Source organism: Miniopterus schreibersii (genome assembly GCF_964146895.1).
Source record: "Miniopterus schreibersii genome assembly, chromosome: 5".
Classification (NCBI taxonomy): Eukaryota; Metazoa; Chordata; class Mammalia; order Chiroptera; family Miniopteridae; genus Miniopterus; species Miniopterus schreibersii.
The window spans coordinates 35915479-35937806 of record NC_138106.1 but is presented as its reverse complement, the minus strand read 5'-3'; the positions used below and the strand labels follow the sequence as shown (position 1 = coordinate 35937806).

Genomic DNA, 22328 nt, shown 5'->3' with positions numbered 1-22328 from the left:
TCAATTAAATGAATGTACATTGCAGAGGAAGGTGTTCGACCGTCCTGCAAACCCACCGGCGGAGAGAGAAAAGAAGGGTGATTAATAGCACTAGTGATTTGCCCTTCTGGGTGCGCGCGCCCACGCACGGAAGGGTGGGGTAGAGGTAGGGATGGTGTGGGAGCAGGTTCAATTGTAGAAAATTTTAAATGACTCCTGAGAACTCCGGAAGTGGTGAGTGGCAAATCCAGGACTTATTCTGAAGACAGGTAGCTGATTAGATAAGGTGTTTTTGTTTGTTTGTTTGTTTGTTTGTTTTTAATAATTCCCCCCCCTTTATTTTAGAGACCGACCGGGCCCCAACCAGGGGGATTGAACCTGCCACCTGGGTATGTGCCCTGACTGGAATCGAACAGGAGACCCTTTGGTGGACAGGAAGACGCTCCAACTGCAGGGGCCAGGGCAGATTAGATAAGGTTTTAATGGATGGTCGCAGGGAGAATCTTTCTCAACTTAACTTTTTTAATTTTAAAACTTACTCAAGTCAACAACAAAACAAACAAAAATGAGCAAATGACCTAAGTAGACATTTCTCCAAAGATATATAAATGGCCAATAAGCACATGAAAAGATGCTCAACATCGCTAATTATTAGGGAATTGCAAATCAAAACTACAGTGAGATCTCACTTCATTAGGATGGCTACTATCAAAAAGCAGAGAACACCAAGTGTTAGTGAGGATGTGGAGAAACCGGAACCCTTGTGCATTCTTGGTGGGAATGTAGTGGAAAACATGTAGGTTTAATTGTAGAAATTTTTCGTATGATGGTTCTTGAAAATAGAAAACATAGACTTGCCATATAATCCAGCAATTCTACTTCTGGATATATACCCAAAATAAGTGAAATCAGGTACTCAAACAGATATTTATATACCCATGCTCATAGCAGCATTATTCTATAGATAAAACATGGAAGCAACCTAAGTGTCCACTGATGGTTGAATGGATAAGCAAAATGTGGTATATACATACAATGGAATATTATCCACCTCAAAAAGGAAGAAATTCTGATGTAAGCTATAACATGGATGGAACTTGAGAATATCATGCTAAGTGAAATAAGCCAGTCACAAAAAGACAAAAATTGTATGATCCCATTTACAAGAGGTATCTAGAGTAATCAGATTCATATAGACAGATTGTAGAACAATGGTTGCCAGGGACTGGGGGGAGGAGGAAATGGGAGTTATTATTTAATGAAAAGAGTTATGTGGATGGATAGTGGCGATGGTGGTACGGCAATGCAAATGTTCTTAATGTCACTGAACTGCACACTTAAAAATGGTTAAAATAGTAAATTTTATGTGTATATTTTACCACAATAAAAATTGGGGAGCCCGGCCGGGTGTGGCTCAGCGGTTTAGCGTTGACCTGGGATCCAGGTGATCAGGGTTCGATTCCCGGTCAGGGCACATGCCTGGGTTGCGGGCTCCATCAATGACTATCATCATTGATGTTTCTGTGGCTCTCTCTCCCTCTCCTTTCCTCTCTCTGAAATCAATAAAGATATATTACAAAAAAATTGGGGGAAAAAAACGTACTGGAAAGATACTGAAAACCACCAATACATAATCACACACACACTATATAAATAAATAAAAATCCCTTCCCCTACTTCTCTCATCCTACTCAACCCCCAGAGTTATAACCATTATTAATAATTTGATGGGTATTTTTTCTATTTCCCCCCCTAAGTTTATATATTGATATATCTATACCTATAGATAAATTATATGCCTAAACACACATATACCATATACACATATTCAAAATACCTATATATACATGTATGTTCACACATAGAGTTATGTTTAGAGTTAGTATACTAGATGATTATATGCTGGTATTACAAAGCCAGAGTGCCTATGTTCCATTTCAGGTTCTAATCATTTACTAGCTGTTTAACCCTGGGCAAATTAATCTCTCTATGCCTAGACTTCCTCATCTTTGAAATGGGATACTAATATTACCTAACCTTAAAAAGTTGTGAGGATTAAATGAGATAACATGAAAAGTTCTTAGAACACAGTTTGACACGTTATCAACAAAATTTAAGTATTAGCAATTATTGTGATGATGCATTGTCTGCAACTTAATTTTTTGTTTTTATTTAATATATCTTTATTGATTTCAGAGAGAGGGGGAGAGGGAGATAAAAACATCAATGATGAGAGAGTCCTCATTGATTGGCTGCCTTCTGCACGCCCCCAACTGGGGATTGAGCCCAAAACCCTGCATGTGCCCTGACCAGAAACCAAATCTCCATCTCCTGGATCCTAGGTCAATGCTCAACCGCTGAGCCATGCCTGGCCGGACTGCAACTTAATTTTATTTAATATATAGTGGAATGTAGACAAACTTAGCTATTTTTAATGATTCTATTTTGTAGTATGAATATACCATTATTTATCCAATTATTTCTTGATTAATAAACATACAATATTTTTGCAGTTTTTGCTATTACAAATAATGCCGCAACAAGCATCCAAGCATCCTCCTGTTGATATTTTTATATATTTGCATTTATTTCTTCTTTTGAAATTGATTTTCAGAGAGAGAGGAAGGGAGAAAGAGTGAGAAAGAGAAACATCAATTTGTTGTTTCACCTATTTATGCATTCATTGGTTGATTCTTGTATGTGCCCTGACCAGTGATTGAACCTGCAACCTTGCTGTATCAGGACAGTGCTCTAACCAGCTGAGCTACCAGGCCAGGACCTGCATTTATTTCTCAGAATTCTTTTTTAAAGTAGAGTGACTGGTTCAAATTGGATATAATTCCCATGGCAGGGGATATGCTGTTGAACTCAATGGGAAGTCTGATGAGGCTTCATTGCTCATGGTGTTATTACTTCATTGCTATCCATGAAAAATGTGCCATTTTGCCCTTAAACCAGCAATGTATGAGAGTGCCTTTCTTCCCATAGCCTCACTAACAGAGTATGTTGTCAACAGTTTGGACTTCTTGCCAATTTATAGGAGGGGGAGGGAAGAGTGTAGTTTTTTTTTAAAAAAATTATCTTTATTGTTGAATGTATTACGGATGTGCCCTTTTCCCCCTCATTGATCCCCTCTGCCCTGCATCCGCCCCACCCCAAGGCCTTCCCCATGCTATTGTATGTGTCCTTGGGTTATGCATATATGCATATAAGTTCTTTGATTAATCTCTCCCCACCCACTTCTCAACCCCAGCTTCCCTCTTGAGATTCTTCAGTCTGTTCCATGCTTCTATGTCTCTGGATCTATTTTGTTCATCAGTTTATTTTGTTTATTAGATTCCACATATGAGTGAAATCATGTGGTACTTGCCTTTCTCTGACTGGCTTATTTTGCTTAGCATAATACTCTCCAGTTCCACCCTTGTTGTCCCCAAGGATAAGAGATCCTTCTTTTTACAACTGCATAGTATTCCATGGTGTAAATGTACCACAGATTAAAAAGTGTAGTTTTAATTTGCATTTCTCTTGTTTTGACTGGATCGAACATCTTTTTATATGTTAAAAGGCATATGTATTTCTTTGGTTAACTGCCAGTTCTATTTCTTTTTGTAAATTAATATATCGGCCTTAGGTTTCAAAAGGAGTCTTGAATATCAATCAGTCTAGAATGTAAGCTCTGTGAAAATCAGGGCTTTCTACCTGTTCTATTCACTACTGTATCCCGAGTGTATAGAGGAGTACCTGGCACATGGCAGATGCTCAATAATTATTTGCCAAATGAATGAATGGTTGTTGCTAGTAAATGTATGAAAGCCTTATCAACTTTAGACAATCAATAAAAGTAACTTCAGGCCCTCCCAAGCTGAGGCTCATGTTTTTTGGTTTTGATTTTTAACTGTGGTAAAATACACATAACAAAATTTATTATCTTAACCATTAAAAAAAATGTTTTTATTGATTTTTTTTTTTTTTTAGGAAAAGAGGAAGGAAGCGGGAGAGAGAAACATTGATAGGCTGCCTCCTGCACGCCCCCTACTGGAGGTTGAGCAGAGACTCCAGCGTGTGCCCTTACCTGGAATCTAACTGGTGATGACCTGGTGACCTCTTGGTGCGTGGGAGGACATCTGATGGGCTATCTTAACCATTTATAAGTGTACAGTTCAGTAGTGTTAAGTACACTCACACTATTGCACTATCTGCATCATCCATCCACAGAACTCTTTTCAGGTTACAAAACTGAAACCCTGTACCTATTAAACAGTAACTCCCATTCCTTTTTACCCTCAGCCCTGGCAACCACCATCTTACTATTTGTCTCTGTGAATCTGACTACTCCAGATACTTCATGTAAGTGAAATCATATAATGTGTTTTCTTTTTTTACTAGTTTATTTCACTTTGCATAGTACCTTCAAGGTTCATCCACGTTGTAGCATAAGTCAGAATTTTCTTACCTTTTTAAAATATATATTTTTTAATTTTTATTTTTAGAGAGAGAGGAAGGAAAAGGGATAGAGAGATAGAAACATCGATGAAAAACATGGAAACATCATTGATCAGCTGCCTCCTGCATGCCTCCTACTGGGGATATAGCTTACAACCCGAACATGTACTCTGACCAGGAATCGAACTAGTGACCTCTTGGTTCATGGATCAACGCTCAATCACTGAGCCACACCAGCTGGGAAGAATTTCCTTACTTTTTTTAAATTTTATTTTTGTTTAAAATATTACAGATGTCCCTTTTTCTCCCCAATGACCCGTTCTACCCCGTCCCATCCCTCTCCCCAGTCCCTCTCCCCACCATTGTCCGTGTCCTTGGGTTGTGCATATATGCATATAAATTTGGTTACTCTCTCCCCCTCCACCCACCCACCCTCCTCCATCCCTCTGACATTTTTCAGTCTGATCTATGCTTCCATGTCATTGAATCTATTCTGTTCATCAGTTAAGAATTTCCTTACTTTTTAAGGCTGAATAATATTCCGTTATATATACATATCATATGTTGTTCATCCGTTTATCTGTCAATGCACACTTGGGTACTTAGACATTTAAACTATTGTGGGCTGCTGGTGAATGGGGGGAATGGTGCTGCCTCTGTGTGGCCTGACCTCCGGGGGCTGCTGGGGCACTGTGGGGAGGTTCATGAAGGCGAGTGTGCAGACCACATTTTCTCTATTCCTCTCTAGCCTCACGCCTGGATTGTGCACCTGGGCTAAGTCAGCAACATGAGTGGCAACAACTTGGATGGGAAAGACGACTTTGATGAGCAGTTGCGAATGCAAAAATTGTATGGAGATGCCAAGGACCAAGACACCATCCAGAAAGATTCCAGTAGAGAAACCAATTCTTTTGGGCAGCAGCCAGATGACAACCCCTACGAGTGGGACCTGGACAAGAAGGCTTGGTTCCCCAAGATCACTGAAGATTTCATTGCTACATATCAGGCCAATTATGGCTTTTCTAATGATGGTGGGTCTAGCTCTACTGCAAATGTACAAGGTGTTAATGCTAGGCCTGCAGAGGAACCTCCACAAAGAAAAACCCCTGAACCCACTGATCCCAAAAAGAGGGGAGAAAAGAGAAAGGCTGAATCAGGATGGTTTCATGTTGAAGAAGACAGAAATACAAATGTATATGTGTCTGGTTTGCCTCTAGACATTACACTGGATGAATTTATACAGCTCATGTCCAAGTTTGGCATTATTATGAGAGATCCTCAAACAGAAGAATTTAAGGTCAAGCTTTACAAAGATAATCAAGGAAATCTTAAAGGAGATGGGCTTTGCTGTTATTTGAAGAGGGAATCTGTGGATCTTGCATTAAAACTTTTGGATGAAGATGAAATTAGAGGCCACAAATTACATGTCGAGGTGGCCAAGTTTCAACTGAAAGGGGAATATGATGCCTCTAAGAAGAAGAAGTGCAAGGACTACAAGAAAAAGCTGTCTCTGCAACAAAAGCAGTTGGATTGGAGACCTGAGAGAAGGGATGGGCCAGCCCGAATGCGCCACAAGCGAGTTGTCATTATCACAAATATGTTTCATCCTGTGGATTTTGAGGATGATCCATTGGTGCTGAATGAGATCAGAGAAGATCTTCGAGTAGAGTGTTCAAAGTTTGGACAAATTAGGAAGCTGCTTCTGTTTGATAGACACCCAGATGGTGTGGCCTCTGTGTCCTTCAGGGATCCAGAGGAAGCTGATTATTGTATTCAAACCCTCGATGGACGGTGGTTTGGTGGCCGTCAAATCACTGCCCAAGTGTGGGATGGAACTACAGATTATCAGGTGGAGGAGACCACAAGAGAAAGGGAGGAAAGGCTAAAAGGATGGGAGGCTTTCCTCAATGCTCCCGAGGCCAATAAAGGTATTCGGTGTTCAAATTCCATCTGTGCTTCAGAAAGGGCAGGGCCTTCTAGAGTGAGGCATTTTTCAGAGCACCCTAGCACATCTAAAATGAATTCTCAAGAAGCTGCAACTCACACGGAACTTGAAAAACCTACAGATGAAAGGAAGTTTGAAAAAACAGAAGATGGGGGAGGATTTGAAGAAGATGCTAAAGAAAGTGGCCTCAAAAAAGAGGCTGAAGAACGCTACCCCCAGGAAGAATCCGAAGAAGGCTGCCCCCAAAGAGAGCGTGAAGACTGCCTTGAAAGAGAGTCTGGAGAAGGCAGTCCCCAAAAAGGGTGTGAAGAAGGCAGTCCTAACGGGGAGTCTACAGTGAATGGCCCTGGGAGAGAATCCAAAAGGAAGCAACTCAAAAATGATTTTGAAGAGAACGGCCTTGAAGGGGAGTCTGAAGAAGACGGCCCCAGCAAGGCCTCCGAAGAAGACGAGCTGGACAGAGAATCTGAAGAAGTCTGCTTTGAGGAGCTGCTCGAAGAAGGTTCCGAAAAACACTTTGAAGCAAATGGCCTCAAAAAGGAGCCTGACGAGAGTGGCTCTGAAAAATCAGGATCTGCCGATGACAGCTCTGAGGAAGTGTTCGCTGAGGAAGGCTCTGAGAGCGAGTTTGGCGAAGAATCGGATGAAGTGGAAGGAGGAGAAGATACGTCTGAAAACATTTTTGACGATGAGCCTGATGAAAAAGGGGATGAAGACGGTGCAGACGCAAAGGGGCTTGAAGATGCTGGTGAGGAGGAGGAAGGAGAAAAGGCGGATGAAGAGATGTTCCAGCATTCCAACGGAAAAGGAGAGGAAGCAGACGCAGAGGAGGACGGAGAAGGCGTGGGCGGCGACGTGCTCGGCGGCGGGGACGCGCTCGGCGGCGGGGACGCGCTCGGCGGCGGGGACGCGCTCGACGAAGGGGACGCGCTCGGCGGCGGGGACGCGCTCGACGGAGGGGACGCGCTCGGCGGAGGGGACGCGCTCGACGGCGGCGATCCCAGCCGGAAGCTGTCCGATGAGGGTTCCTGCGGGAAGCTGTCCGGCGAGGGCTCCTGTGGGGAGCTGTCCGATGATTCCGGCGAGGAAGGGACTGTGGGCGGTTTGGGGAATGTTCAGGAAGAAGGGGCCCTGTCCACAGGCAGCAGCTTTATCCTCAGTAGTGACGACGACGATGATGATGATATTTAATCCCTTAAACTTGCTTTTGAGGGAAATTCCTCCGTCCACATCTTGCCTGTGCTCCAGGGTAATTACTACTAGTGTTAATGAACCTTGCGTAGTGACAGGATGCCATCAGATTAATGCATTGACTTTTTCATTGTTGTCTGTACTTAATGATCTTAAATATATGTTAATTGGCTGTTCAGTTAAAACTTCACAGCATAATGCAAGTAAACCGGATACTTGTCCTTTGTCAGACTTGTTATATGCATGCAGAATAGTTTTTAAAGTATTCTGATTGAAGTTTGTGATATTCAGAAATAAAAATAAGTTGTTAATATGCAGAAACTGAAAATTAGACTTGAGTTAAACTGCATTTTAAGTTCTTACTATTGCTTTACTCATACTTTAATTTTTTAAGGATTTGAAAAATCCCACAGGAGTCTCCTTGCTTGCAGCTTACATTACCACTTAGCTCCCTATTTCTCCTCTCTAAACCAGAACATGTTACTAAACTTATTAAGGTAAACAGCACTCTGGAGATTTTCCCTGCCGGGTCCTTGCAAGTTACTTTTATTTGTTCTCCTTTCTACCCTCTTTCCATGCAAATTGACTATAGATGTGTAGGAGTGAACTTCCTGAGGTCCATCTGCAGCTTTCATTACGGAAAATATAGGGAAGGAGATTAGAATTCTACTCTGTACCGTTTGGCCCCCTTAGAAGTTGATTGGAATTGTGGGACCTCTCCCCGGAAAAGTACATGAACTACACAACTTTCTGTATACAGTTTTGGAAGGTTCATTGAACCCCTGAGGTTTAAGAATGTCTGTTGTCATTCATACTCAGTTTCGTGTTTTTGTTTTTCTTCTAGTATGATGACTAGTACTGTGATAAATTGTGTAGTCCCAAGAAAATGTCGGGTCTAAGGAGCGGATGCTTTCCAAATTAAGTTTTGATGAATCAACTTCTGATGTAGTATTAAGAAGTTATTCTCATAAATTAGAAGCATTGAAATAAACTGCATTGATGCTTTTTCATTACCCCCCCCCCCCCAATACTATTGTGAATAGTGCTATGAGCATGGGTGTACAAATACCTGTTTGAGTGCCTGCTTTCACTTATTTGGGGTATATATCCAGAAGTAGAATTGCGGGATATATGGCAATTCTATATTTAATTTTTTTGAGGAAATACCATATTGATTTCCACAGTGGCTACATTATTTTACATTCCTACCAACAATGCACAAGGGTTTCAATTTCTCTACATTCTTACCAACAGTTTTTCTTTAAAAAAAATTTATTCTATAATAGCCATCCTAATGCGTTTAAAGTTGCATCCCGTTGTGATTTTGATTTGTACTTCTGTGATGACTAGTAATGGTGAGCATCTTTTCATGTGCGTATTGGCTATTTGTATCTCTTCTTTGGAGAAATGTCTGTCCAAGTTCTTTATCCATTTTCAAATGAGATTGTTTTTTTCCTTTTTCTTTAAAAAATTATTTTTTAATCCTCACCTGAGAATATTTTTAAATTGATTTTAGAGAGAGGAAGGGGGAGAGAGAGAGAGCCATCAATGTGAGAGAGAAACATCAAGCGGCTGCCTCCCATATGCACCCTGATAGGGGATTGAACCCAAAATCTAGGTGTGTGCCTTGATCGGGAATCGAACTTGCAACTTTTTGGTGCATGGGATGATGCTCCAACCAACTGAGCCACCTGGCCAGGATGGTTTTTTCTTTTGGTTGTTGAGTTGTAAGAATTCTTTATATATTTTATATGATTCCTTATCAGATATATGATTTGTAAATATTTTCTCCAATTTTGTGGGTTGCCATTTTACTCTGTTGATAGTGTTCTTTGATGCACAAAAGTTTAAAATTTTGATGAAGTCCAACTTATTCATTTTTTCTTTCATTGTCTGTACTTTTGATGTCATATCCAAGAAATCTTGCCAAACTTAATGTCATGAGGCTTTCCTCACGACATATTTTCTTTTCTTTTGTATTCAAGGCCATTATTCATATTTGTTTTTGGCACTCACTTTTTTCTCTCTCAAGAAGCATGTACAAATGTATTGATTTTAGGTTATTTCCTAGAGTAATACATGCATTACATCTCTTTGGAGTGTGTTTCAAATGACACATTTTCTTGTAACTTTTTAAAATATATATCTTTATTAATTTCAGAGAGAGTAAGGGACAGAGAGAGAGAGAAAGAGAAACATCAATGATGAGAGAGTTGTCATTGATTGGCTGCCTCCTGCACGGCCCCGACTGAGGATCGAGCCCACAACCCGGGCATGTGCCCTGATCAGGAATCGAATCATGATCTCTTGGATCCTAGGTCGATGCTCAACCGCTGAGCCACGCTGGTCGGGCTTCTTATAACTTTTGAATTCAGGTTCTGCTGATAAAAATGTCAAAATAATTGGTAGATATTTCCCTTTCAGGGCATCCTTTATACATTTACTGGATTTGGCCTTTTCTAGGTATTGCTAGAGTCAAGGCTCTGGTGATTGTATGCATCAAACTGATGGATCAGAGCACTTTGAACATAAATATTAGAGCCTTTTGTGCTTCTCAGCTGGGCTCACTTGCTGCTTAGTGATCAGAGTCGATTGTTTACTGCCATGAGTGTTGTTTATTTTTTTTAAGTTACTTTTGGGTCAGGAGTTGTTCTGAAAGTTGAAGGTTCTTAGTATACTAGGGGATAGCTGAGGTTTTTAGTGTTCATGTCCTAGCTTGCTAGGAAATGACAGAACTAAGTTTTGAGTTCTCCCCTTTCTGTTGTTGTGTGTTTTTTTTTCTGGAATCTTCACTGTCACCTCCAAAGATATGCCTAGTCTCCAGAGATATAAAAATTCTCTGTTTTCCAGGCTGAGAAATGGTGAAAAATATCCTTTAAACTTTCTCTATAGCTCAGTCAAAACAGGTTGATTATTCAAAAGAAACCACTCAAAAACTTAAGGGAAGAGAAGAAAAGAGAAAAAAGTCACTGACACACCATGCAGTAATACTTTGGCCAAGCCTTTTGATGGGATGCTGGATGGAGGATGGCTTGTGGATTTAGACAACATCACCCCCTAGAGGGCATTGCTATCGTGTGCACCAACTTGCTCACCAACTGTCTTAGACTATTCCAGTACCTTTTGATCTAGAGTGTTCCAAAGTTGTGAAGTAGACCAGCCATATACATGATGTACATGGAGCCCCGTGGGAAAGAATTTGGCCTGGATAGTCTGAGATCCAAATGTACACAGACTGGCCTTCTTAAAGACAGCTTGAGCTTCCTGGATGGGGCTGGACTGGAAAGAGCCAATATGATTCCTGAGATAGCATTGCCAAGAGAAAAAAAAGTATCAGCCTGAACATCAGGGTTTTGAATCCAGACGGAGCAGAGATTGTAAGAACAGTGTGACACTGTGCCTGGCCTACTCTTTATCCAGCCTCCGCCAAGGAACATGTGTGCTCCAGGAGGGCGAGGGCTGTGTATGGAGGAGGGGAAGCAGATAGGATGACCAACTGTTTGCTCAGGGCTATCTCAGTTTGAGAACTGAAAGTCCTGCATCTAGTACTGAAGGAGATCCTTCAGTCCCTGAAAAACTGGAATGGTTTGTCACTATACAAGCAGGTCACTAGGTGCCAAGAGTTCTGCTATGGAGCTCCCTCCTAAAGAGATGACAGGCAGAAATAACCAATTTCCCCAATGGTGGCCAGAGGATGTAACAACACTGTGGCACTTACTGGTGGCAGAACTACAAAGCAGCAAAGACACACACATACATGTACACACACAAAAGTTAAAAACAGCCAGAGAGACAATATATATTACCTAAAGGAGAACTCAAATTAAATTGACTTCACTAGAGTAAAAATGGAATCCAGAAGATAATTGCATAAAATCTTCAAAGAGTTGAGAGAAAATATTTTCAACCTAGCATGGTCTTCCCAGAGAAGTTATCTTTCAAGTACACAGGTGAAGTAAATATATTTTCAGATTTAAAAACAGAGACAATTGTTCACCCGAAGACCCTTACTAATGGGACTTCTAAAGTTATACTGTCCAGTGCAGTAGCCACTAACCACATATGATACTATTAATATTAAAATTATTTACAATTAAATATTCAGTCACATTTGCCACATTTCAAATGCTCAATAATCATATGTGGCTAGTGGATAGTATGTTGAACAGTGCAGATATAGACTATTCCCACCACTCAACAGCATGTTGAAGAGCACTATTTAAAGAGACACCTCAAGCAGAATAAAATTCTAGAACAAAGGTCTGAGATGCAAAGTGGAAAGTCTAGTAAAGACACTTGTAAATGTATGAGTAAATCCAAATAAATATTGATGATATAAAATAATATCAATGTCTAAATTGGGGAGTTAAAAAAAGAAAGTGCTAAATTACCTTATAAAGTAGGTCAGAAAGGAAATAATTAGAGTTAAAACATTCTAAGATCTTTCTGGTATTCACACAAAGACTGGACCAAAAAATAAAATTCAAGAATATACTATTTATAAGGGACACACCTAAAACAAAAGGAAGGATTCAGAAAAGCTAGAAGTAAAAAGATGAAAAAAGAAAGCATCAGGCAAATGTTTTCCAAGACAAATCTGCTGGCAAGCTTTACTAGAAATTGAAATGGTCACTTTATAATAATAAAGCTTCAGTTCACTGGGAAGTTAAAATATTTCAAATTCTCTGTACCTAAAGATGAAGCTTCAAAATATATGAAGTGAAAATTGACAAAGCTATAAGAAGCAACTGACAAATCCACCATCATAGCAAGAGACTTTAAATATATTTCTCTGTGTTAGAGCAGACGGATAAATGAAAAAGGATTCGGAAGACAGATCACAGTTAACCATATGACCTCATGGCTTTATACACTGCACCCATAATCGGATAATACACATCATTTACAAATGCCTGTAAGGCGCGTATGAACATTAACTATACAAAACACATATCTCAACTGATTTCAAGAAATTGGTGTCATATAGACTCTTTCCATGAAAAGTATGGTCCACAGAGCAGCAGCAGCAGCACTTTTTGAAAGCCTGTTAGAAATGTAGAATGTCAGGCCCCACTCCAGACCTCTGGAGCCAGAATCTGCATTTTGACAAGGGGATTCATGTGCACATTAAAGTTTGACATGCATTAGCACAAAGCATGTTTTCTAACCACAGTGTGATTAAGTTGGAAATCACTAACAAACATAATTCAGAAAACTGCATATTTTTTGGAAATTAAAAACACACTTAAAAATTTTAAATTAAATTACAGCTCACATACAACAGCATATTAATTTCAGGTGTATAACAGTGATTAGACATTTATATAATTTATGAAGTGATCATCCCAAAAAGTCTACTTTGGCATCCTCATATGTAAACTTGGAATAATGTTTATATCCACCTTATAGAATTGTGAGGATCAAATGAGCTAACGAATGTAATGGACTTTGAATATGGAAAATATTCAGTAAATGATGGCTATTATTATCCAAGTAACTTTTCTTTGTCCAAACCAAGAAAAAACCTAAACTAGCAACCTTTCATGACAACTGTAAAAGCCACTACATATCAATTTTACTGTAGACCCATTAATACTCAAGCAAGCAGAGTTCTTGCTCCACAAAGACAAATGGAATAATAGCTCATCTACTCATTAACTTCAATGGTAGGTCAATGATGGAAATTACAGGTGCATGTTAGGTGATACGTGTTCTTTGTTTTTTTTTTGCAACTTTCATATTTCTTTTCATGTAACTTAGTTTTTTAATAAAGGCAAGTCCCTAAGTCTATGAATCCAATTTTATTTATAGATTTTTATAGGGCTATTTATATAATTTATATAAATAATTTTACAAATCAGAAACAGATCTGACAATGTGTCCAAATTTTAGTCAGGAATATAGGAATAAGGCAGGTACACTGTGCATAGTATAGTACACTTGCACAGATCCTAGGGTCGTTAACAGTTTCAGAGGGGCCTGAGTAGGGTCCCCACTAGAGGGCAGTAAGGACCCCTGAAGGGCTGACAAACCCAAGTCTTTTCCTTCAGGACTTCCTTTCGGCTTTACTTACTACGAAGAACATGCGAATTCAGGATTGCTAAAATGAGGCATTGGTAAACTAAACTTGGCGCATTATCCAAGTGTCCTCAAGATTCAAATTTGGCATTCTACTGAGATCCTGAAGCCTCTGGGAAAGTCACAAAACTCTTCCCTGCAGGCAGACGTGGGGACTGCTGGAATTCTCTCAGTTTCCAGGGCTTTTGCTGTTAGTGCATCAACAGCATTGGCCTGAGGTGCTATTCATTTTGTAATCCCTGCTTGCTTTGTTTCATGATCCATCATCCATTTAATGGATTGTTTGATTCCTTCTTTAGGGTGTTGTGATCCATGTTTTCATCAAAAGTGGTTTTGCTTTGTGGTTGGGTCCCTATTTCTTATTGTTAAAGTGGATGTATGCAAATTCCCCCCAAAACTGCTTGTGCAGTGACATTACATTGGTGATGTACTTTCAGAGAGTACACACTAGTTAAATAACTTGTAATAAAAATATTACCTATTTAAAGTTTTGGGGCATTGTTTTATAATTCAAAAGGCACGTGTTCTCTTACACAGTATCTAGTAAGTGAATCCATATGTAATTCCAGCAATGTTTGTTGCAACTTTTCATTTTGTTCCTTATCAATTTTATATTATCACCAGTTCTTTTTTGAGTGAGGCAGTATGCATGGATTAGTAAAATAGACTCTGTGATCGAACTGAAAGGCACTGTTTTAAACACTGAGTAGATTATAAATGTTTACCCTCACAATTCTTTTTTTTTTAAAAAAATATTTTTATTGATTTCAGAGAGAGGAAAGGAGAGGGAGAGAGAGAGTTGAATCATTAATGATGAGAGAGTCGTCATTGATTGGCTGCCTCCTGCACACCCCCTACTGGTGATGGAGCCCGAGACCAGGGTTTGGTTCCTGGAACCGAATGGAGATCTTCTGAAACCTAGATCGTTGCTCAACTGCTGAGCCACGTCCTGCTCAGCTACCCTCACAACTCTTAAACATTACACAATAGCAACAAAAGAACCAACGTGGACTCTCCCTCCAGTTTCTCAGCTCACTCATCCAAAGACCCGGGTTACCCAGATGGATTCTCTAAGTGTAATGCCTGTTGTTTCATCCCAGCCTCTCTTACAGATACACCAGTATGACATTCCAGGGCATATCTCAGCCTTCTCTCATCATTCACTTCTGGGCTGGCACAAATGTCACTTTCTCAGAGAGGCTTTCCTGGAACACCCTGTTAATCTGTATGCCATTCTCTGTTCTATTACCTTTTTCTATTTTCTTCAGAACACTTATCAGTATGTGAGATCATCTTATTTAGTTTGCTACTTTAGGAAATCAGTCTCCTTCTATCTGTCTTATTCATTGCCATTTCTCTAGCATTTAGAAAAAAATGTCTAGTTTATAGGTAAGCACTTAGTAAAGATTGGATAAATGAATGAATGAATGCTTCACTCGTGCATTCATTCCATGTTGCTGTTCTGGGGACCAGATGATGGAACAGTCCATAGAAGCAGAAGCCCTCATTTAAGCCTGATCGAGTGCTGCATGTACAGGAGCTTCACCTGCCAGCTGACCAGTAGGGGTTATCAGCTACCCCAGCCCTGTATTTCACCTTCAGCTGCAGTAAACATTTATAATCCACTCAATGTTTAGATGAATAAGCAGAATACAAAATTACACAATCATCACCACAGCCTAATTTTAGAATATTTGTATCATCCCCCCCAAATCATGTACCCATTAGCAGTTATACCTCACTCACCTGCCTCTTTCCCCACCAAGTTCTAGGCAGCCAATAATCTACTTTCTGTATCTATAAACTATCATATTCTGGACATTTAAGTGGGATTATATAATATGTGGTCTTTTGTGACTGGATTTTCCTTTTTTCCTCATGTTTTCAAGGTTCATCCATGTTGTAGCATGTATCAGTACTTCATTTCTTTTTATGGCTGCATAATATTCCATTGCATGACTGTGTAATATTTTATTTCCACTCATCAGTTAATAGACATTTGGTTTGTTTCCATTTTTTAACTATTATGAATAATGCTGCTATGAACATTTGAGTACAAGTTTTTGTGTGAACATATGTTTTTATTTCTCTTGGGTTTATCTCTAGGAATGGAATTGCTGGGTCATACAGTAACTCTATGTTCAACACTTTGAAGAGATGTCAAACTGTTTTCTAAAGTATCTGCACCATTTTCCATTCTATTGTGGGGAAGTATTTCTTGTTTCTGAGAAAGTCAGCAGTGATTCTGTTTAAACCCAGGGAAGGCTGGAGCAGGGATCGTGGGTGCATCTGGAGCTGCAAGTGCAGAAGAGCAGTGTCTGGGGTGGTCAGTTGAGGCTGAGAAAACCCGAACACAAGGGCGCTCTGGCACATTAGATCTCAGCTCCTAGGTGTTCCAGAGGACAATGACGGTGCTGACAGAGGAGGCCAAGAAGATCAGGTAGAGACGAAAGAGGATGGTATCCACCATGTGGCTGAACTGTACCCACAGCTCAGTTAGCTGGGCCCTTGTTAATCCCGAGCCCCCATTTATCTCTGCCTCTCTGGGTCCCAGCTTCTTCCCTACCAACTCCCCGGGCTCTGTCAGGCCTGTGGAGAGGACAGAGACTCAGCCATGAAGTTGGACGGAAACACGATGAGAGAAGTGGGGGACTGTGGAAGTTGAGGGAGTGAGGGCAGTACTGACTTCCCTTACCAGGCAGATGGGTTGAGGTGAGACCAGGGCCCACATTCCCCTTGCAGAGCACAGTAGGGCAGCACTTCTTTGGGCTGGTGCAGTAGAGGAGAAGAGAGTGGAGCCACCCTGGCATGGGTGGGGGCTGGGTGGTGGCCTGGTGCAGCAGGTAGGTGATGAAGATGGTCTCCAGCAGGCTGAGCACCATCAGCGACAGGCACAGGGCAAAGTAGACACCTGGGGTGGGGGTAAGGAGCACGCCAGAGTGAGGCAGGTCCAGAAGAACCACCAAGCCCCTTCCCTCCTTTTCTCTGTCTCACACAGAGAGCCCTTTCTGAGATGGTTTCTTCATTTTTGCTTTATCTGCTCAGCAGCTCTAACCAGGGCATCTGCCTACCCCGTCTCCTTTTTCTCTTCTTTTCATTATCCAATAGTTGGGGGAGGGGTGCATACTGATAAGGGGGGTGCCACTGGTGGGGAGTAGTTTATTCATCATGAGCAGGAAGACGTTGTAGCCCAGCAGAAGGGTTATCTTGAATGGGGCACGATTCTCGCTTTCTGCTGGCAGGTAGAAGCTGAGGGCATCGATGGCAATCAGAAAGCTACTGGGCACCAGAAGGTTTATGATGTAGAGTCTGGGCTTGCGCCTGATGGCCACCTGGTGGAGAGAAGAGAGCAGAGAGCCAGGTGAAGCAAGAGACCTAAGGGAGACCGAGGGTGACTCCAGCCCCTTCTTCTCTTGGTGTCTTCATCACAACAGGGGCCACTTCTGAGGCTAAATGATGAGGAGCAGCTTACATATGACTAACAGGACTCCCCCATACCCACCAAAGGAAACCAAGGCCAGAGCTAACAGTTTCAGAAAAAGGGGGACTCAGGAGAGAGGAAGACTGAAGGTTATGGTGCCCAGGGGCTTTCTGGTCTTGGGGCAAGCAGTGAGAGTCTCTGGGACTTAGAAGGAACCCATGATGGAGGTCCTGGGGATGGACATCCATACCAGAATCTCTAGGCTTACATAGAACATGATCTGGTCAAAAAGACTGGAGCCCACAGACATCTTCGGGGTGGCCTTGTTGATGCCCAGGAGCTCCCACTGCCCTTGTGTGCTGACAATGTCACGCGAGGTATCTGCTATCTCCCGCACTTCCTTTTCCATGCCCAGCAACATGTTTTCCACTGCAGGGGAGACAAACATTCATCCAACATACTTTCAGCCCTGACTTGGGCAGGGCTCAGAGAGATGAGTTAGAAAACTGTTTTAGCTACTTTTTTCAGATTGCTCTATAATATCAGTTCCTTGCTGCTCAAGTGCCTGCTCTCGATTCCGGGCTCTCTCAAGAAGTCTTGTCCTGACCTAAGTTCCCCACCCCACCATCCACATCCTCCCTAGTTAGCAAATATTTTCTGCTGGCAGGTAGAAGCTGAGGGCATCAATGGCAATCAGAAAGCTACTGGGCACCAGAAGGTTTATGATGTAGAGTCTGGGCCTGCACCCTTTTTATTTGTTACTGTCCTTTTTTATGTGTTAAAATGACTTTGCCTATGTGTACTTTTTTGCTGCCCCACTGGTTGATCTCATTTTACCCCAAACCAGAACTCCCACCACCACTCACCTGTGTAGAGGAAAGAGCTAAAGGTGAGCGTGCAGTTCTGCTGGTCAAAGGGGAAGTAGAAGATGTCCAGGGGACAGATGCTTGTCACCCGCATTGGTTTGCTGTATATAATGTGACCGTCATTGGTCACATATGCCGAGAGGCCTTCCAGGGTCTGATCCACATCCATGCTAGGTGGCAGAAGGGGAGGGAGGCAAATGCTCTGGGTTTCACATCAGTTTAAGTTTCTCTCCTAAGGTGGGGCTTCCCAGTGTTGCTCATTATACCCACTCTTCCATCTATTGTGCCCACCACTTTCCCGTTTCTAGGAGAGAAGTTAATGAGCTGTGATGTGCTCCTCTCTGAGATAAATTTTTAGTGGCCTCACAGAAGGTTTGCCCTGCACTGCCCTGGTCTGCTCCTTGCAGAAGGGTCTTCCCTCCTACACTCCCAGCCTGGATACCCACGATTCCACAATGAAGATGTCTGGGAGCCACAGGTTTTCCGTTGTCACAGTGAGTTTATTGATATGATCACATTCTTCTGGGTCCCAGCTGATGAATGGGTTATTCCAGGTCTAGAGCACAGGGCACAGAAGGTGGTTATGGTTGAAGCCTGGAGCTAGTTTATGTCAGCATCTCCTGACCTTCCATCCTCTTAAAATATATATACATATTTGTGTATTGTTTCTAAGTGTATGTACTATGGGTGTGTGATAAAACTTCAACCATTCCATAAAGTTATAATATAAAAAGAAATATTCTTCCTTCTCATCATTCCAACTCAGGATGTATCCCCAACTTAGTTCCATTACTAACAGTTGCTTGTGTATCACTCTAGAAAAAAAATTAGTACATAGTCCAGCATTCATTTTTATTTACACAGATAGGATCACACTGTGCACATTGTTATGCTCATTTTCTTCTGAACTCTGATTTGTCGTCTTTTAAAAAATATATATATATCTTTATTGATTTCAGAGAGAGGAAGGGGGAGGGAGAGAGTTGAAACATCAATGATGAGAGAGTCATTGATCAGCTGCCTCCTGCATGCCCCCTACTGGGGATGGAGCCCACAACCTGGGCATGTGTCCTGACCGGGAATCGAACCTCAATCTCCTGCATATGAGGTCGATGCTCAACCTCTGAGCCACCCCGGCCGGGCTGATTTGTCTTCTTAGCTTCATGATAATGCCTCCCCTTCTCTAGCTAGCAAACTCTTACTGGATTTCACTTTCCATTCAGGAAAACTTAAGCTGGGTGATAGATACACTTCAGCCCTGAAGCTTCCCTGGGGGCTTCCAACTGTGTTGTCCTCCTTCTCCCTGTATTTTCCATCTTTATTTGATTGGCAGCCCAGAAAACTATTTGCCACCGGCACTGGCCCATTCTGGTTGGATGTGTCTGTTCCTTTGGGCACTGTCAATTGCAACAAATGTGATTTTTGCAAGCAAAGCCAGAAAAAAAGAGAAAGTGAAGAAAGCTGAAGTTACATACCAACTTTAACCACAGAAATGACGTCAGCAGCTGAAGTTGTGCATTCTGATAAAAAACAAACAAATAAACAAGCAAACAAAAAACATTCAGGATGATTAATGCCATGAAATCAAGTCTTGCCTCCTGCTTCCTGAAATCTACCTCCTGCCTTTATTTCCTAAGTGGTCCCATGTGACAGTTCAGCTTTTCATTCACAAGTTCCAAAAGAAAGGTAGGTCAGAAAAATGCAGGTTGTATGAAAATTGTAGGGGAAAAAACAGCATGAGGACCCACTGGGAATATGTTTTTTATAGAATATTCCCATAAAGGCAGGACTCAAGGACAAATGTTCCCTGCAGAAATGTCACTGCAGCATTCCCCTTCATGTCTCTCCACTCCATAGGATGAACATCGAACGTGTACAATATCCATTCGGAGACTCATTGCTCACCCCAGTACCAGTGTAATGTTGGGTTAACAGGGTGAAGTCTCCTGGTTCCCTATTAGCAGCCTATGGAAAGAATGGAGCCAGAACTCACCACTTCCAGTACAGCAGACAGAGTGAAGGAGATGTTGACCTGAGTGGGGATGCTGTAATTGATGACTGGACGGAAGTTCTTCTGTTTAAATACAGTCTGGAAGGCAGCAGGGTCCACCCCATGCTGGTCAAAACCTGAGCAGTTGATGGTGAAAGTGTTTGCCCTTCCTGTAGAGAGCAGAGACCTTGTGAGATGGGAATAGTGTTTTTGTGTTTCCTAAGCGAGAGGAGTGCCAGGGCTGGGGTCTGAGAGCCCCTCTGCAGAGAAAGAAAACATGGACACAGGGTGAGGCATGTGAGCCCCTCCTTGAAGGCCAAGCTCTTCCTGCCAGGGCTGGGAGGATAGGCTGGTTTGGTAGGCAAATGGCTGAAGTTGATGTGGTGAGCTGACCTTTCAAGGCTCAGGGCTCAGGGCTCAGGGCTCAGACCTTTCTTCCTGTGCTTTTGCTCCAGCATAAAGACTACCCAAATTTGTATGCAAACAGCCCCTCTGAGGAGTCATATTCCTTCCATAGTTGCAACCTTTAGATATACTTAAAGTTTTGGCTCTTTTTTGACCATATTTTTTTCTCTCTAGCTCTATGATGATTCTTCCTCACAGTCACTGACCAAAATTTCCCTAAAATTTTCTCAATTTTCCCGTCCCACTTCCATGTTTTCCCATTTCTTGAAAGGAAAAGTTTGGAGAGACATAAACACGAGTGTGACGTAAAATATGCAGAGACTTGAGGAAGTTGTATTCAATGTGAATTTATTGACTACCTGCTGGGTGCTATGCTCTGTGCCCTGATCAATCCAGTGACTTCCCCTAAGACCTGTGAGAGCCATTTTCATCATCACCATCTTGAGAAGATCTCTGATCATTCATCATGTGGTTGGTGGAGTTATACAATAAAGTGTAAAAGCCCTTCCGCCCACCTCCCCTGCACCCTCCTCCCAGGTGGCTCTGTGGTTATTCCTGCAACTCTAGCGCAGCAAGTTCTTTCCCATGCCTCTTCCACCACCTCCCCAGACCAATTAACTCATAAAGTACGTATCCAGACTAAGGAGCAAGATACGAAGGGTACACCTCTTCTACAAGATCTTCCCACGTGAGGTGAGAAAGGAGTTATGTTCTTGCTAATAGGACCAAGCTACCCTGTTCACAGTTGCTATATCATGGGAGAAAGGAGAAGTAGGACATTATAAAGGGGTGGAATTGGAGAGGTAGTAAAATGGTAGGACAGACAATTTGGAAGGTGCCTATATAGGCAAATGAGAGAGGGGCTGTGTGTACTGATGAATGAAATGCGTTTTTCATCTGTCCCCAAAGGAAAGCAAAACATACATTCCTCAAAGAAAGGAAATGTTTAACCCAGCTATTTTAGATGCACTCTGGTTCTGGAGAATGGGAGGGTTTCTGGATTTTGCCCAGAACAGCATTCCCATCTTTCTTGTTCTTGCCCATCTTACCTTGAAGCAGAAGGCTGACAGCGAGGCAGAGGAGGAGCCCCCCCATAGCGGGCCACCCCTCTTCCATCTTCTTCTTCCGAACTCTTCTCTGGGGACTCACCAGAAGCCCCCAAACCCTTGAGCTTAAAGGAGCTCAGACCACACCTTGGTTCCCAGTTTTGAATACTGCTCATGACAGGTGACCACTCCCTGGTGAGAGGTTGTGGCTGGAGAGGTCACAACAGAGTGTCCTGCTCTGCCCCTGTTCAGGTATGTCTTCCGGGCTCCAGGCAGGGAAGAAGTTAGGCCAACACTAGGGGAGAAGTGCCTGTTTAGCAACTTGTCTAGATGAATGGTTTGAAATCTGAGTTCCAAGTACTTTTTAAAATATACATGTTTTTACTGATTTTAGAGAGAGAGGAAGGGAGAGGTATAGAGAGATAGAAACATCTATGAGAGAGAGACACCTACTGGCTGCCTTCCTGCATGAGCCTGCAACCTGGGCACGTGCCCTAACCCAGAATTGAACCAGGGACCTCTTGGTTCATGGGTCGACATTCAACCACTGAGCTGTGCCAGCTGGGCCCAAGTACTTTTCAGGGAAAATGGGTGACTTGGGAGATGGGGAAGGTGGTGCCATTGACGAAGGCCTCATCAGGCTCTTCTGGAAGTTACTGTGTGTCAGAGAAAGTGCCTAGAACACTGGGAAAGGGATAGTTATGCGGGGACACCTGCTAATTTCACAAGGCAAGAACATGTAATTATTGTGTTGCAGACCTAGAAATGTATCCTTTGTCCAGCTGTGGACATTAGTGATTATTGTCAATATTGAGATAAGAAGTTTGATTGAGAAGTTAAGCTCCTTTTTTTGTGAGATAGGCCTGACTGACAGATTTCTGTCTCCACAGCTAGCACCACAGTGCGGATCTGCATCACTCCTCATTTGCACTATTGGAATAGCTGTTCATCAGGTTTCCTCTAG

The 22328-nt window shown here is 42.0% G+C and overlaps 1 protein-coding gene and 1 pseudogene across 4 annotated transcripts; one reads left to right on the top strand and one right to left on the bottom strand.

Annotated features, from left to right (window-relative positions):
- LOC308557974 (17S U2 SnRNP complex component HTATSF1 pseudogene) lies at window positions 1–7782 on the top strand (annotated as a pseudogene). 3 transcript variants are annotated; one of them, XR_014000620.1, is made up of 5 exons: window positions 1–77; window positions 325–368; window positions 3955–4087; window positions 4267–4326; window positions 5171–7782. The product of XR_014000620.1 is annotated as a 17S U2 SnRNP complex component HTATSF1 pseudogene (transcript). The 3 variants fall into 3 exon arrangements; XR_014000619.1 differs by lacking the exon at window positions 4267–4326; XR_014000621.1 differs by lacking the exon at window positions 325–368 and having other exon boundaries at window positions 27–77.
- An 8240-nt stretch (window positions 7783–16022) lies between these two features.
- Window positions 16023–21434, bottom strand: LOC308557651 (5-hydroxytryptamine receptor 3C-like; the record flags this gene model as incomplete). The annotated part of the gene is made up of 9 exons (XM_081138310.1): window positions 16023–16225; window positions 16332–16547; window positions 16764–16968; window positions 17326–17486; window positions 17924–18093; window positions 18370–18479; window positions 19399–19443; window positions 19917–20083; window positions 21368–21434. 9 exons carry the CDS (start codon window positions 21432–21434, stop codon window positions 16023–16025), a joined length of 1344 nt encoding a protein of 447 aa, XP_080994436.1.
- Between the last annotated feature and the right edge of the window lie 894 nt (window positions 21435–22328).